The sequence below is a fragment of the Eptesicus fuscus genome, chromosome 2 (assembly GCF_027574615.1).
Source record: "Eptesicus fuscus isolate TK198812 chromosome 2, DD_ASM_mEF_20220401, whole genome shotgun sequence".
Taxonomy (NCBI): Eukaryota; Metazoa; Chordata; class Mammalia; order Chiroptera; family Vespertilionidae; genus Eptesicus; species Eptesicus fuscus.
In genome coordinates this window covers 73,271,275-73,284,594 of record NC_072474.1, presented here as the reverse complement: position 1 = coordinate 73,284,594, position 13,320 = coordinate 73,271,275, and the positions used below count along the sequence as shown (strand labels likewise).

Here is a 13,320-nt window from a genome sequence, read left to right as displayed (position 1 = left end):
AGCCGAGTGTTGCTTTGTTGGCGCCAGGTTTGCATTGCCATTTCTCTGTAAATGGCCAGTGCACATCATGGCAGCTCCTGCATTGAGCGTCTGCCCCCTGGTGGTCAGTGTGCGTTATAGTGACTAGTCAGACAGGCGGAGGGACACTTAGCATATTAGCCTTTTATATATATAGATTTGTAAAATTGGGTTACTGTTTTCTATAGAGAGAACAGAAAAATGATTTACTTTTTCCTTTAATATGGCTGATCAAAATGTGTTTGTTATTGACTAGAGGCCCGGTGCACAAAAATTCGTGCACTTAGGGGAGTCCCTCAGCCCAGCCTGCACCCTCTCACAATCCAGGACCCCTCGGGTAGGGTTCCTAGGCCTGGCCTGAGATCAGGGCCTATTGGGGCTTTCCTTCCCCTGGCTGCAGGCAGCTGGCCCCACCCCCACCACTGCCACTGCTTGCCATCTCTGGCTTCCCTCTGCAGGTTACAGGCTGGGGTGTGATGGCTTGGCTGGCCTGGGCCTCCCTCTTTCTTTGCTGGGGGGCGGGGCCAGCCCAGCGAGGGGCCGTCTGCCTACCTGATTGCCCCTAACCGCTGGCCAGCCTACCTGATTGCCCCTAACCACTCTGTCTGCCTGCCTGATCGCTCCTAACCACTTGCTTGGGGGTGAAGTCAGCCCAGCGAAGGGCCATCTGCCTACCTGATCTCCTCTAACCACTGGCCTGCCTACTTGATCGCCCCTAACCACTTGCCTGCCTACCTGATCACCCTTAACCTCTGGTCTGCCTACCTGATCACCCCTAACCACCCTGCCTGCCTCATTGTCCCTAACCGCGTGCTTGGGGGTGGGGCCAGCCCATGAAGGGCTGTGGTGGTCTGGTCTCTGGTTGTTTCGGTCGTGATGCCTCTGGCCTTTTATTATATAGAATAGCTTAGAAAGGTTTCTGATTCTCAACTCATTTTATTGGTAATTTCATGTAATATTTCAAGATGGGTGCCCAATTTGGAGAAATCTCTACTAAGTCTCTTCCATATTTGAAGTACAGTGTTCTTACACCTGTGCCAATAGCCTGTGGAACTCATATCTGGATGACTCTGGTTCTGCACATTAGTGTAAATGATACCAGATAAGGCAGTGCTTGGGTGATGGGAACACTCTTGAAAGTCATTCCTTTATTGAGATTAGCAATGATCTAATCATGCATGGAAGTGATTATGAATTATATATACCTATAAAATGTAAAGTATATATATCCCCTCCTCAACTTCCTTTTAGCCAGATACCTAAAATACCACATTAACGAAGGAGGAAGTGTGATGGTGGGGGGAGTCAGAGACAGTAGTCTTAACTAATTGCAGGTAGCTTACTTGTGCAATTTTTATGAAAACATGACCATGGGAACATATTATTAGGACTCCTGTAAACATCATGGAAGGGACACTGCCATTGAGGATCCCTGAAGTTTAAAATATTAGCATTATGATAAGTCCAATCTGCAGTCTTGTACTATAATTTCTGGGCTTGGATGATTCCATTTGTTCAGTCGTACTATTGAACTGTTAGTTTAAAAATAAGATGTATACTACTATGCATATATAGTATGTCCTATGCTCTTGTATCTGTTATAACTGGGAATATAAACTTAGGAAATGTTGCCAGAATTTTTGCTTTACCTACCAGTTTTGATCTGGAGTCCTTTATTAATTTAGCTCAACAAATATTGAAGATCTGGTCTGACCAAGACCTTCTGCTAGGACATGCAGCGATGACTTAGAAACAGCCCTTGTCTTTAAGAGACTTGTGCAATGTAAAATAGAGACACATGATAGTGTCATATGTGAACACAGAGAAGGTGTCCTTAACCCAACTTAGGATATCAGGGAAGCTGTCTGAGGAAAATGATCCCTGAATTCTCTAGGGATGACTAGACATCCAATGTGTAAAAAGAAAGTTCATTTCAAAGTGTATGAGATAAAAAGGAGTGGTCTGCATCTGATTTTAACTTTGTTTTTTTGTTTTTTCTTTCCTAGTCAGGTTTGTTTTATTAGAAGAATTTAATTTCAAAGCATTTAGAACACAAAACTGCTATGTCACTGATTTCATTGGATGCCTATGGTGTTACCTCTTCATATTTGCAGGCAGATAAAGGAATCGTAGGCGAATCTTTGCCCTAGTGTTGGTATCTGTATCTGATGTAAAAATTGTTCCAATTACTGCCAAAGCTGCAGGCTTGACCTTTCATTGCACCCTTTATAATGGGCTGCGGTTTTGGATTAAATGCCAGGGGGAAATTCTGCTCTTTTACTTTAAAAAAAAATTAAGTAATCCTATTATAACAAGGAAGTGCATATTAGTTATTAAAAAAATAAAAGCTAGCCCAACCAATGTGGCTCCGTGGTTAAGCATCAGTCCATCCCAGTCAGGGCACATGTGTGGGTTGCAGGCTTGATCCCCAGTGGGGGGCATGCATGAGGCAGCCGATCAATGATTCTCTCTCATCATTGATGTTCTATTTCTCTCCCGCTCCCTTCCTCTTTCTGAAATCAATGAAAAAAAACAACAACCCATATTAAAAACAAACACACTCCTAAAAAAATAAAATAAAAACTACCTCTTCTGTTTCTCTTCCTTCCCAGGGAAGAATAGGAGTAGGCTTGCTTATAATTACTGAGATGACTCACTTTGATTTTTTTTTAGTGAATGTTTAAGTAGGGCAGGATTGTAAAGGATCTAAAATTTTAAATGAAATTTTGCTGTCAGAGTTAGGAAATATCCCCAATTCATCTGTTACTTCTCTTGCTGCATTTAAAATATTTTAGATTTGTTGCACCAAATAAAGATGATGGATCAATTCCTTCCTTTAATATTGAGAACAACTGCTCCTTGCAATAATAACAAGATTTTTCTCTTTCAATATCATTATTTAAGATAGTAAACACTTATTAGGTATCTGTCCCAGGTTCTCTGTTAGGGTAGGTACTGTAGATCAAGGATAACTAAGACTTGATCTATGTTCTTGAGTAATTCACAGTGTAGTGAGAGAGAATAAGTAAAATGCAAACAAACATCCTATCTAATAAAATAGAAACGTGCAAATTGACCGTACCTCCACTACACCCACCAGCCACACCCACCAGCCAATCAGGAGCGAGTATGCAAATCAACCCAACCAAGATGTTGGTTAATTTGCATATCCAGGCGTAGCGCGAAGACTGAAGACAGCGTAGAAGGAAGCCAAGCGCTGCAGAAGGGAGCGAAGCTGCGAAGAAGCAAGCGGGGCAGCGGAGAAGGAGGGAAGCAGGCAGGGTGGCAGAGAAGGCCGCAGGAAGCCCTATTCTTGCAGGAATAGGCCCAAGGAAGCCCTATTCTTATAGGAATCTTCCTGCAACGGGCCTCTAGTGAGGATATAATGTTTTAAGTTGACCTGTGTGTGTGTGTGTGTGTGTGTGTGTGTAAATCCTCACCCAAGGATATTTTTCCCATAGATTTTTAGAGAGCGTGGAAATGAGGGCAGGAGAGAGGTGGGAGAGAGAGCAAGAGAAACATGGATGTGAGAGAGATACTAGTGCATCTATTGTTGCCTCTTGCACACACCCTGACTGCGGCCAGGGATGGAACCTGCAACTGAAGTACGTGCCCTTGACCAGGAATTGAACCGTCAACCCTTCAGTCCTTGGGCCAGTGCTCTAATCACTGAGCAAAATTGACCAAGGCTTAAGTTGACCTTTTATGGATTAATAGAAGTGTAGTAGGAGGATCGCTGTTGTCTCAGTGCATCCCCCCAAATTCATATGTTGAAATCCTAATGCTCAATGTGGTGCTATTAGGTGGTGGGGTCTTTGAGAAGTGTTTATGTCATGAAGGCTCCACCCTCATGATTGGGGTGAGTGTCCTTAAAAAACGGACCCCACAGAGTTTCATTAAAGTTTTGTGTTTTTTTTATTTTTTAATTTTTAGAGAGAGAGGAGAGGAGAGAGAAAGAGAGAGATCGATTTGTTCCGCTTATTGATGCATTCATTGGTTGATTTTTGTATGTGTCCTGACCAGAGATCAAACCCACAATCTTGGTATATCTGGGTGATGCTTGAACCAACTGAACTACCCGACAGAGCAAGACCCCACAGAAAGTTCATATTTTCACTAGAGGCCTGGTGCATGAAATTCGTGCAGGGGCGGGGGGAGGGTGTTTCCCTCAGCCCAGCCCACACCCTCTCCAATCTGGGACCCCTCAAGGGATGTCCGACATCCCTCTTACAATCTAGGACTGCTGGCTCCCAACTGCTTGCCTGCCTGCCTGCCTGATTGCAGCCAACCGCTTCTGCCTGCCAGCCTGATCACCCCCTAACCACTCCTCTGATGGACGCCTAACTGCTCCTCTTCTGCTCCTCCCCGATTGCCCCTAACTGCCCTCCCCTGCTGGCCTGATTGCCCCTAACTGCCCTCCCCTGCAGGCCTGATCTCGCCCCCAACTGCCCTCCCCTGCAGGCCTTATCTCGTCCCCAACTGCCCTCCTCTGCCAGCCAATTTGGGTCTGATTGTTCAGTTTCTATGCCAGTCAGCATCAAAAGCTCCGCCTCGTAGGCAGCCATTGGTTCCTCGCACTTCACCCAGATTTGGTTCTGATTGGCCGGTTTCAATGCCAGTCAGCGTCAAAAGCTCCACTTCCTAGGCAGCCATTGGCTCCTCACAATTCACCCAGATTTTGTTCTGATTGGTCAGTTTCTATGCCAGTCAGCGTCTCCAGGCCTGTATCTGGGCCTGATCAGAGAGGCGGGGCTGATCAGCAGCTCCTGTGGAAGCCCGGAGAGAAACAGAGGCACGGCTGCTGGCGAAGCCCAGAAAGAAAGAGAGGAAGGCTGTGGATCAGACCCTGCCTCTCTCTCTTTGGGCCTCTCTCTGGGCCTGATCCGCAGCCCCCTCGGCAGTCAGTGCTGGGTCACCACGGCAACCCAGCACTGACTGCAGGACTGACTTCCGGTGTTTGGTCAAGCCTTCAGTTGTTTTGGATGTTACGGACCCTGGGTTTTTATATATTAGGATAGAAGGTTGTCAGAATATGCTAGTTGGACGAAAGAATGCAAGAGTAAATAAATGGATGAAAGAAGCTGACTTATTGTGGTAACGAGCATTATTGAGAAGCTACTGATTTTTTAATAGTAAAGATAAAAAAATTTAATTGAGTTACACCATAAAAATTCAAATACCATAAAATTTATCCTTTAAAGTGTAAAATTTAGTGGATTTTAGTATAGTTACAGAGTTGTGCCACCATAAGGACTAATCCCAGAATATTTTCATCATCCCTCAAAACAGTCTCCTGGATATATTAGTTAAAAACAAGATTTAATATTCTTAGTATACAACAATTGTGTAAAAACAGAAACAGGCATAAACATTCTTATGCTTGTATAGACATAGACTCTGGAAGGATACACAATATTTCTTCTGAGATTCTTCTGATACACAGATTTCTTCTTAGATGGATGAGTGGAAGGCCAGCATACTTTCTGTTACAAAAAATGTTTTTTAATATTTGTATCAAATATCTAAAAATGCAATGTGATATATAAGCATTTGGACATAGATTGTTGCTGTAGGAGCTTGTATTCTTTGGTGAGGACTTTTGTGTACATGCTTTGGTATTTGTGCTTTTGATTTTTGAGGGGTCTGTCAGTTGGCCTTTTGACTTAGGAATAAGGAGCAGTATTGTACTTTTAGGGTAGGGTGGATACTGGTAGAAGTTTCAGGTAACAGTTGAAGAAAAAGCCAAATAGCATTTTAAAAAAGAATATTAAAAATATATAGAGTATTAAAATGGTTAGAATTAAAATGGTTTATTCTGCCTAAAAAAAGCAGAAGGTCCAGAAAAGGAAAATTATATGGGAACTTGAAAACATTTTGGAAGTATGAATGTACATGGAAATGAGAAACAGAGAAGGGAGATGAAAGTCCCCAGGGAACTAAAACCATTTTATAAACATGATCTCATCTCTAAACTATACCCTTTTGTAAAAAGTTATTTTCCAGACTTTCAAAAACAAAGAAATCGAAGCCCAGATGAGTTTGTGGATTCCTATGTAACATAAGAAGAAAATAGCAAAATGAGGAATAGAACCTTGTTTTCTTGATTTCTAATCTAGCCCCACAATTATTCTGAGATCACTGAGTCCTGATACAGATATAGCAACAAAAAACAAAGCAAACTTAAAAAAAAAAATTCAGTTTTGAACTTGATGTGTAAAAGCATTTGTTTCCAAAGTAAGGTTTTGTTTTTCTGCATCCAGTCTTAGGAGATGAAGGTGGGAATGGACATTGAAAGAAAGCTTTGGACGTTATACTATTATTTCTTTTTATTATTAGTCATTCTGGTTCAGGAAAAGGAAGGATAATGAAAATATTAACATTTGCAAAGCCTTTTACAGTTTTAAAAGCTTTTTTCACATATTATTTTCTTATTTTACAGTTGTTCCATGATGTATAGGTTGTGGTGATATTTGCTATTTTTATTAGTCTTTCGCTGTTAAAGAAAAAATAGGCCCAAGGAAAGTTGAGTAATTTGCCCGAGATAACATAGCTGATAAGTGTCAAAGCTGGCCTTCACAAAATTGAACTCAGATTTATTTTTTTCTTTCTACCCAAGCATAAGCTCTTATGAGGTAGATTTACTTAGCTTTATGGAAACCGATTTTGGGTGGGGCAGCAATCAAGAAAACATTTGGAAGCCTAAAATTTCAGAGCATAGTGGTTCATTAAGTAAATGGTATTGGGAACAGATGAGGCTCTGACCCTCCTGAGTGCAGGTCCAGCTGATGTCCTTCTGTTCCTTTTCATATGAAGAGAGAAAGGGAATATTGAGAAGAGATGATGACTAGGATATAATACAATTTGGTAAGAACTTGCCAGCATTAACCAAAGAATCCATCTCTTAAAAATTCTTAAAATCATTTCTAAGACTAATTTCATTTGATCCATTTAAAAATACATAAGAAATTTGAGCAAACCAATGATATTAATGTCTAGCTACTTGTCTACATACCTAGAATTATGGATTAAGATTCCTGATGCTACCTGTATATAATTGGGTCAAAGAATTTGTAGCTTTTTTTCCTTGCTCTAGGATTTTTGTGTTTTATTGATGTAAAATTGTATCTTGCCCTGGCTGGTTTGGCTCAGTGGATAGAGCGTTGTACTGTGGACTGAAGGGTCCTGGGTTCGATTCTGGTCAAGGGCACATGCCTGGGTTGTGAGTTCGATCCCCAGGAGAGGGCATGCAGGAAGCAGCTGATTAGTGATCCTCTCTCATCATTGATGTTTTTGTCTCTCTCTCCCTCTCCCTTCCTTTCTGAAAAAAATAAAAAAAAATAAAAAAAAAATATAAATATATAAAAGAAAAAAAGATCCCTGATCTCTGGGTTCAGAGGTAGACGCTCAACTACTGTGCCATGTCAGCTAGCCTACATCCTGTAATCTTGAATCATTAGTTTATTGTGAAGAGTTGGATAGTTACATCTAAAAATTCTTTTTCTTCTAGTTACAGTAGGGAATATAGAGAAGGTTTGTAGGAGTTTTGGGTCTCAAACACATTGGTTACAGCAACTCTATTGCCAGGATTTAATGTAGCCAATACAACTTAGAACTCTTTGTGGACATTTAGGATTACCTCTGTGTTATTTTATCCAGTAATGTAGTCATGTCTTAAATATTGAAGTGCCTTTTTTGTTGTGCATTTGTAGTGGTAGCCGCTCCTCTAAAACGTTTAAACCAAAGAAGAACATACCAGAGGGTTCTCACCAGTATGAGCTCTTAAAGCATGCAGAAGCCACACTTGGCAGTGGCAATCTCCGGATGGCTGTCATGCTTCCTGACGGAGAAGATCTCAATGAGTGGGTTGCAGTGAACAGTAAGTAGCCTTTCTGTTTCGCAGAAGATTCTAAATTAGGTTATTAGCCTCATTATAGGTGAGTTTTGGGGTGCTGTCTATTCTGGAATCTAGTTAGCAACCTAATACCACAGTATAGTGATAGCTCAATCCACTTTAGCCTTTATGTTACCAGTATTTTATTTCTGAATGTAGAGTTTTCTGAAATTCTTGTCTCCTGTTATAATGACACACAAAGCATAGATTTACCATCTTTAGTGGATAAAACAATCACAGCAATTAATATTTATGAAACACTAATTATGTGTCTGGCACTCTGCTATCCTGTCTACATGGATTATTTTATTCATATTTGGAACCTCATAATGTAGGTACTATTATTATTCCAATTTAAGACAGATAAGGAAGCAGAGACAAAGATTAGGAACCTGCCTAGGTCATGCAGCTATTAAGTGGCAGACCCTGGGCTCTACTATAGAGCTATAGAATTTTAGAGTCTGCACTTTAAGCACTCCGCTAAATTGCCTCTTTCAGTAGCATACTCAGTTATCTAAGTTAATGCTATTTTTTTTTTACAAAAAAGACAAGTCACTAGTGACTCATGAAATTAATAAAATACATTTATGAGATAGTCTTAGCACCAAGGAAGAAAAACATATAAGTAAAAAGTAAATATATTCTTGGGAATTAAGCCAGAGAAAGTTGGGGAATAAAAGTGGTACTTTTAATATTCAGGGTTTTTCAGCATTAGTGAAGAAACTATCAGAATTTAGTAATTGGAGTAATTTATATGAATCTAGCAAATAAAATGAAATTTAATTGAAAACATACACTATATGTCAAGGCTTTGATTAAGGAAAAACAAAACAGTATTTTTCTTATAATATGTGATGTTATTATAATTTGAAATATATCATTGGATTTATAAATTGAGCAGCCACCCACTAATAACTTTTAGAAATCTAAAGGATTTTATTACTGAGGTGTCTAAAAATGTTACTGTGACAGAATTTGCATACAAGTAGTATCCTCCTATATAATAAAGAGGTAATATGCAAATTGACCCTCTCACTCTCATGGGCAGTTTGCCTACAACCAGGCCGGCAGGGGGATAGTGAGGGATGACCAAACGACTGAACAAGCAGGCTGTGTGGGGTGACCAGGCTGGCAGGGGGGTTAGTGAGGGACGACCCAACAATTGAACAAGCAGGCTGTGTGGGGTGACCAGGCTGGCAGGGGGGGGGGGGCAGTTGGGGGTGACCAGGCCGGCAGAGGGGGGCAATTGGGGACAACCAGGTCGTCAGGGGAGGCAGTTGGGGGTGACCAGGCTGGCAGGGGGGTCAGTTAGGGGCCACCAGGCCGGCAGGGGGTTGCAGTTGGGGGTGACTAGGCCGGCAGAGAGGGCAGTTGGGGATGATTAGGTCGTTGGGAGGGGGGGCAGTGAGGGGCAACTAGGCTGGCAGGGGGGGCAGTTAGAGGCAACCAGGCTGGCAGGGAGGGGCAGTTGGGAGCGATTAGGCCGGACCAGGCCAGCAGGGGGGGCAGTTAGGAGCGACCAAGCCGGCAGGGAGGGGGTAGTTGGGGACGACTAGGCCGGCAGTGGGGGGCAGTTAGGGGCTATCAGGCCAGTGCGGGGGGGCAGTTAGGGGCCATCAGGACAGCATGCAGAGGTAGTGAGGGACGACCAGGCAGGCAGGCAGGTAAGCGATTAGGAGCCAGCGGTCCAGGATTATGAGAGGGATGTCCCCCAAGGGGTCCCGGATTGGAGAGGGTGCAGGATGGGCTGAGGGGGGGACACCCCCCCCCCATGCAGGAATTTTGTGCACTGGGCCTCTAATTTATTATAATGTAGTTATCTTCCTGGACCCAGAGGGTTTAGTTACTAAAGAAGTAAAGTGATTTTTGCTTTATTGGTCATCTTACTTATAAGATGGTTCTGTGATACTTCAAAATAGTATACAGAATAAATTTCCAATTGATTATGTTCATTCTTTTTTGTACTTGTTTGTGCCTATTTTGTATCATTTACTTGAGTATCATTTACTTGATAACTCACTTATTTTAAAAATCTAAGGAAGGCAGCATAGAGCTTCTGTACCACGTGAGATTCTTACTTGTAAGTATAAAAGCAGATCATCATTTTCTGTCTGTATTTTCTGTCTCAATTGCCAGAACAGAGTGTCTGTACTACTGAAATGTCTAGAACTTCAGGAACTTCTAAAATTTCACAGTCATTTTGCAATTATAGTTAGACAAAAATTACTTTGAACTGGAGCTTCAGAGCATCGCCTTAGAACAGAAATTCTGCTTTGAAAATACAGCATTTGACTGAAGTATTGGATTGTAATATTTTCCCTAAATTACAGTAATCTTCCCAAATGACTCTGGATGAAGTGAATAGGAATTGAGACTAGATATGTCCACTCACTGATAGTGGTTAAATAGACATTTGGGTACATAAAAGAGTGAAGGGAATTTGTTGATAATATTGGCATCTTAATGACTTTTTGGCTTCAGTTCACTTGCCAGGTAAAGATAAATGGTTAAAGATGGGAAATCTTTACAAATTCAACAACTAGTCTCACAGCCAGAAACCAGAGCTTGCTTTTGAACATTCTGCTGCTAGAAAGAGTGGTAGCTTAAAGAAGACAGAGGTTCAGGGTTCTGGAAAAAGCTGGATGGGTGGCTTATAAATAATTTATGTGGCACCGAATTCTGAGGTCATATTTTAGTTTATAGAAGGAAATGAATATTTATTAATGTCCACTTAATGGTGGCCATATATATTTTTAATGCTTCATAATAAACCCAATTTTAAAGGTAGGGAACTGAGGCTCAGGGAGATTAAGTAACTTACCTGGAGTTGAGATTCAGACTTATCTTATTTCAAAGCTAAAGGTTGCCCTCTGTTCTTGTGGAGGACAACTTAAGAATTATTAAGTTGCACAGTCATTACTTAGTAAATCTTGGCTCTTTATGAGGTAAGAGGGAAGAGAAAAACTTGTGTGATTAAATTTAGTGTAATACTCATTACTGTTCTACTTTCATAAGCAATTATGACTCCTTTTAAAGTCAGTTATTTTTCTTTGCTCTGGGAAGTCTGAAATTAAAACAGCAAAGTGCTGGTCATGGGTAATTAATGGGATAAAAAGGGATTTTAGGACTCTAAATAAAGGGAACAGGGGTTAAGCTCATAGTCACCATATGTAATATTTATCCTTAAATAGTTGGTGGGGCAAAAGTAGATTGAAGCTAAAAAGTTAAACACTAATCTAAAGAAAGCTGATACAGTCATTAATATCAGACAAAGTAGACTTCAAGGCAAAAAAAAAAACAACAAAGAGGAAGAGTTTAAAATGATAAATGGTTCAATTCACAAAGAATATATGGCGTTCTGAATTTATGTCTCTAATTATGTCTTCTATAAAATAAAACTGCTGACTGAACAGAAGAAATAGACAAATCCACAGTCATAATGGGAGATTTAAGTACTCTTTTATTAATGGACTAGTGGCCCGGTGCACAAAATTGGTACACGGGATTGGTGGGGGGGCGTTGTCCCTAAGCCTGGCCTGCACCCTCTCCAATCTGGGACATCCCTTGTAATCTGGGACCGCTGGCTCCTAACCACTCACCTGCCTGCCTTCCTGATCTCCCCTAACCACTCTGCCTGCTGGCCTGATCGCCTCCAACTGCTCCCCCCTTCTGGCCTGAACACCCCCAACTGCCCCCCACTGCCGGCCTGATTGCCCCACCCTGCCAACCTGCTTGCCCTCAACTGCCCACGGGTACCCTCGCAGGTAGCAGGTGCTGATTAGGGGAGGAGGGCATGATTGTTTCCTGGGACTGCCCTGTAGCGGTGGTCATCCCTGGAGGTGCTGGCGGGGGGGGGGGGGGGGGGGGGGGGGGGGGCATTTGGCGCCATTCTTTAAATGTGGCTATTTCACAGCTTTAAGTGTTCAGGGCGGGGCTCCGATATCCTGGAGCTGGGTGGGGGCTGGGCCAGGGCGGGGTCAGGCAGGCTAGGAGGGCGGGTTTAGCCATGGCCCCCAGTGAGATTCAGTGCACTTCCGCTGCAGACACAGCACTGCTGCTGTAGGGTCGGGGGATGGGTCTGACCCTGGGGGTCTGCTCAGGTCTGAGGGGTCTGGAGTTGTAGGGAGAAGTGTGCCCGGCCCCAGCAGAGGGGGCCCAGCAGTGGCGGGCTGCGGGCCCCAGGTGCCTCGGGGCGCTGGCGGGTCATCGCTGGTGTGCTATTGTGGGCGCCCCTGGTGGAGATGGCGGGAAGAGCTCCCCATGGCTGCTTCCTCTTCCTTCTTTGCAGTCTGGGCTCCTGTCAGGCGCTCTCCTCAGACCCCTGGGAACTTGGATCCAGCTGCCCCGCCCCTCCGTGGCTACCTGCCGCCCCCGCCTCACTCAGCTCTCCCCGACTGCCCACCTGTCAGGAGGCTGCCTGGGCGGCAGCGTGGTCCTCTCGGACAGGGGGAGGGGGTGTGGGGAGCAGCTCTGGGGCAGGGAGAGGCGGTGTGGGGAGCAGCTCCAGTAAAGTTTGGTAAACCCCAGGTCCGCTTCGGGATTTGGCTGTGGAGCCTCGGGGGAGTCTGCCTGGGCCGGATGAAATTTCTTGCAACCCTGAGTTCCACCCCGTGGCCCCACAGCCCCACCCACCTTGTTGACTTGTCGTGATTGGAACAATTAGCATATTAACTCTTTATATATATAGATAGATAGATAGAATGAGGAGGAAAAAAATCAACAGGGAATTAGAAAAATGTAAGTCATTTTTAATAGACTTGATTAATAGACTTGACCTGAGGGACACGTTGCCTAAGCACCTCAGATTACACATATGCGCATTTAAAAAAATTGAAAGGATTAAAATGATAAAACACACAGTTTTTGACCATAGTGGAATTTAGCTAGAAATCAGTAACAAAAGCTAGGAAATCTGTATATGTTTAGAAAGAACACTGATAAATCTAGGTTCTGCTTAGTAAAATTAAATATTTTACTTATAACTGATATTTGCTTTGCAGCTGTGGATTTTTTCAATCAGATCAACATGCTTTATGGAACAATCACAGATTTCTGTACAGAGGAAAGTTGTCCAGTGATGTCAGCTGGCCCAAAGTAAGACATGGTTCATGATCAGTTCTCATTTTTACTTTATTTTATAGTTCATAGATAAGAAGATAGTTAATTTCTGTGCTTAGCATCCCCTTCGATGGCTTACCGATGAGTAATATAGTAAGTTCAGATTCCTTAGCCAGAACTTTATGACCCTTCTTGTATTGTCCTCCATTCTGCCTTTCTTCTGTTAACTTACACATCTCCTTTGGTCTATCCACACAAGATTACAGAAGATACTTTGCTTGCTATTCCCTCTACTAGTTATACTCTGAAAACTTGTTCATTCCGTTCTTCTCTTGGATATTTTGCTTCTCATC

General features: G+C 42.7%; 1 protein-coding gene across 2 annotated transcripts in view; it reads left to right on the top strand.

Annotated features, from left to right (window-relative positions):
* Positions 1-13,320, top strand: part of MOB1B (MOB kinase activator 1B) — a 51,754-nt gene that overhangs the window by 18,288 nt on the left and 20,146 nt on the right. For both annotated transcript variants that reach the window (XM_008157472.3, XM_054728506.1), the window contains exons 2-3: positions 7,728-7,894; positions 12,910-13,003. In XM_008157472.3, the coding sequence (XP_008155694.2) occupies positions 7,728-7,894; positions 12,910-13,003 (261 nt within the window). The remainder of the gene's footprint in view (positions 1-7,727; positions 7,895-12,909; positions 13,004-13,320) is intronic.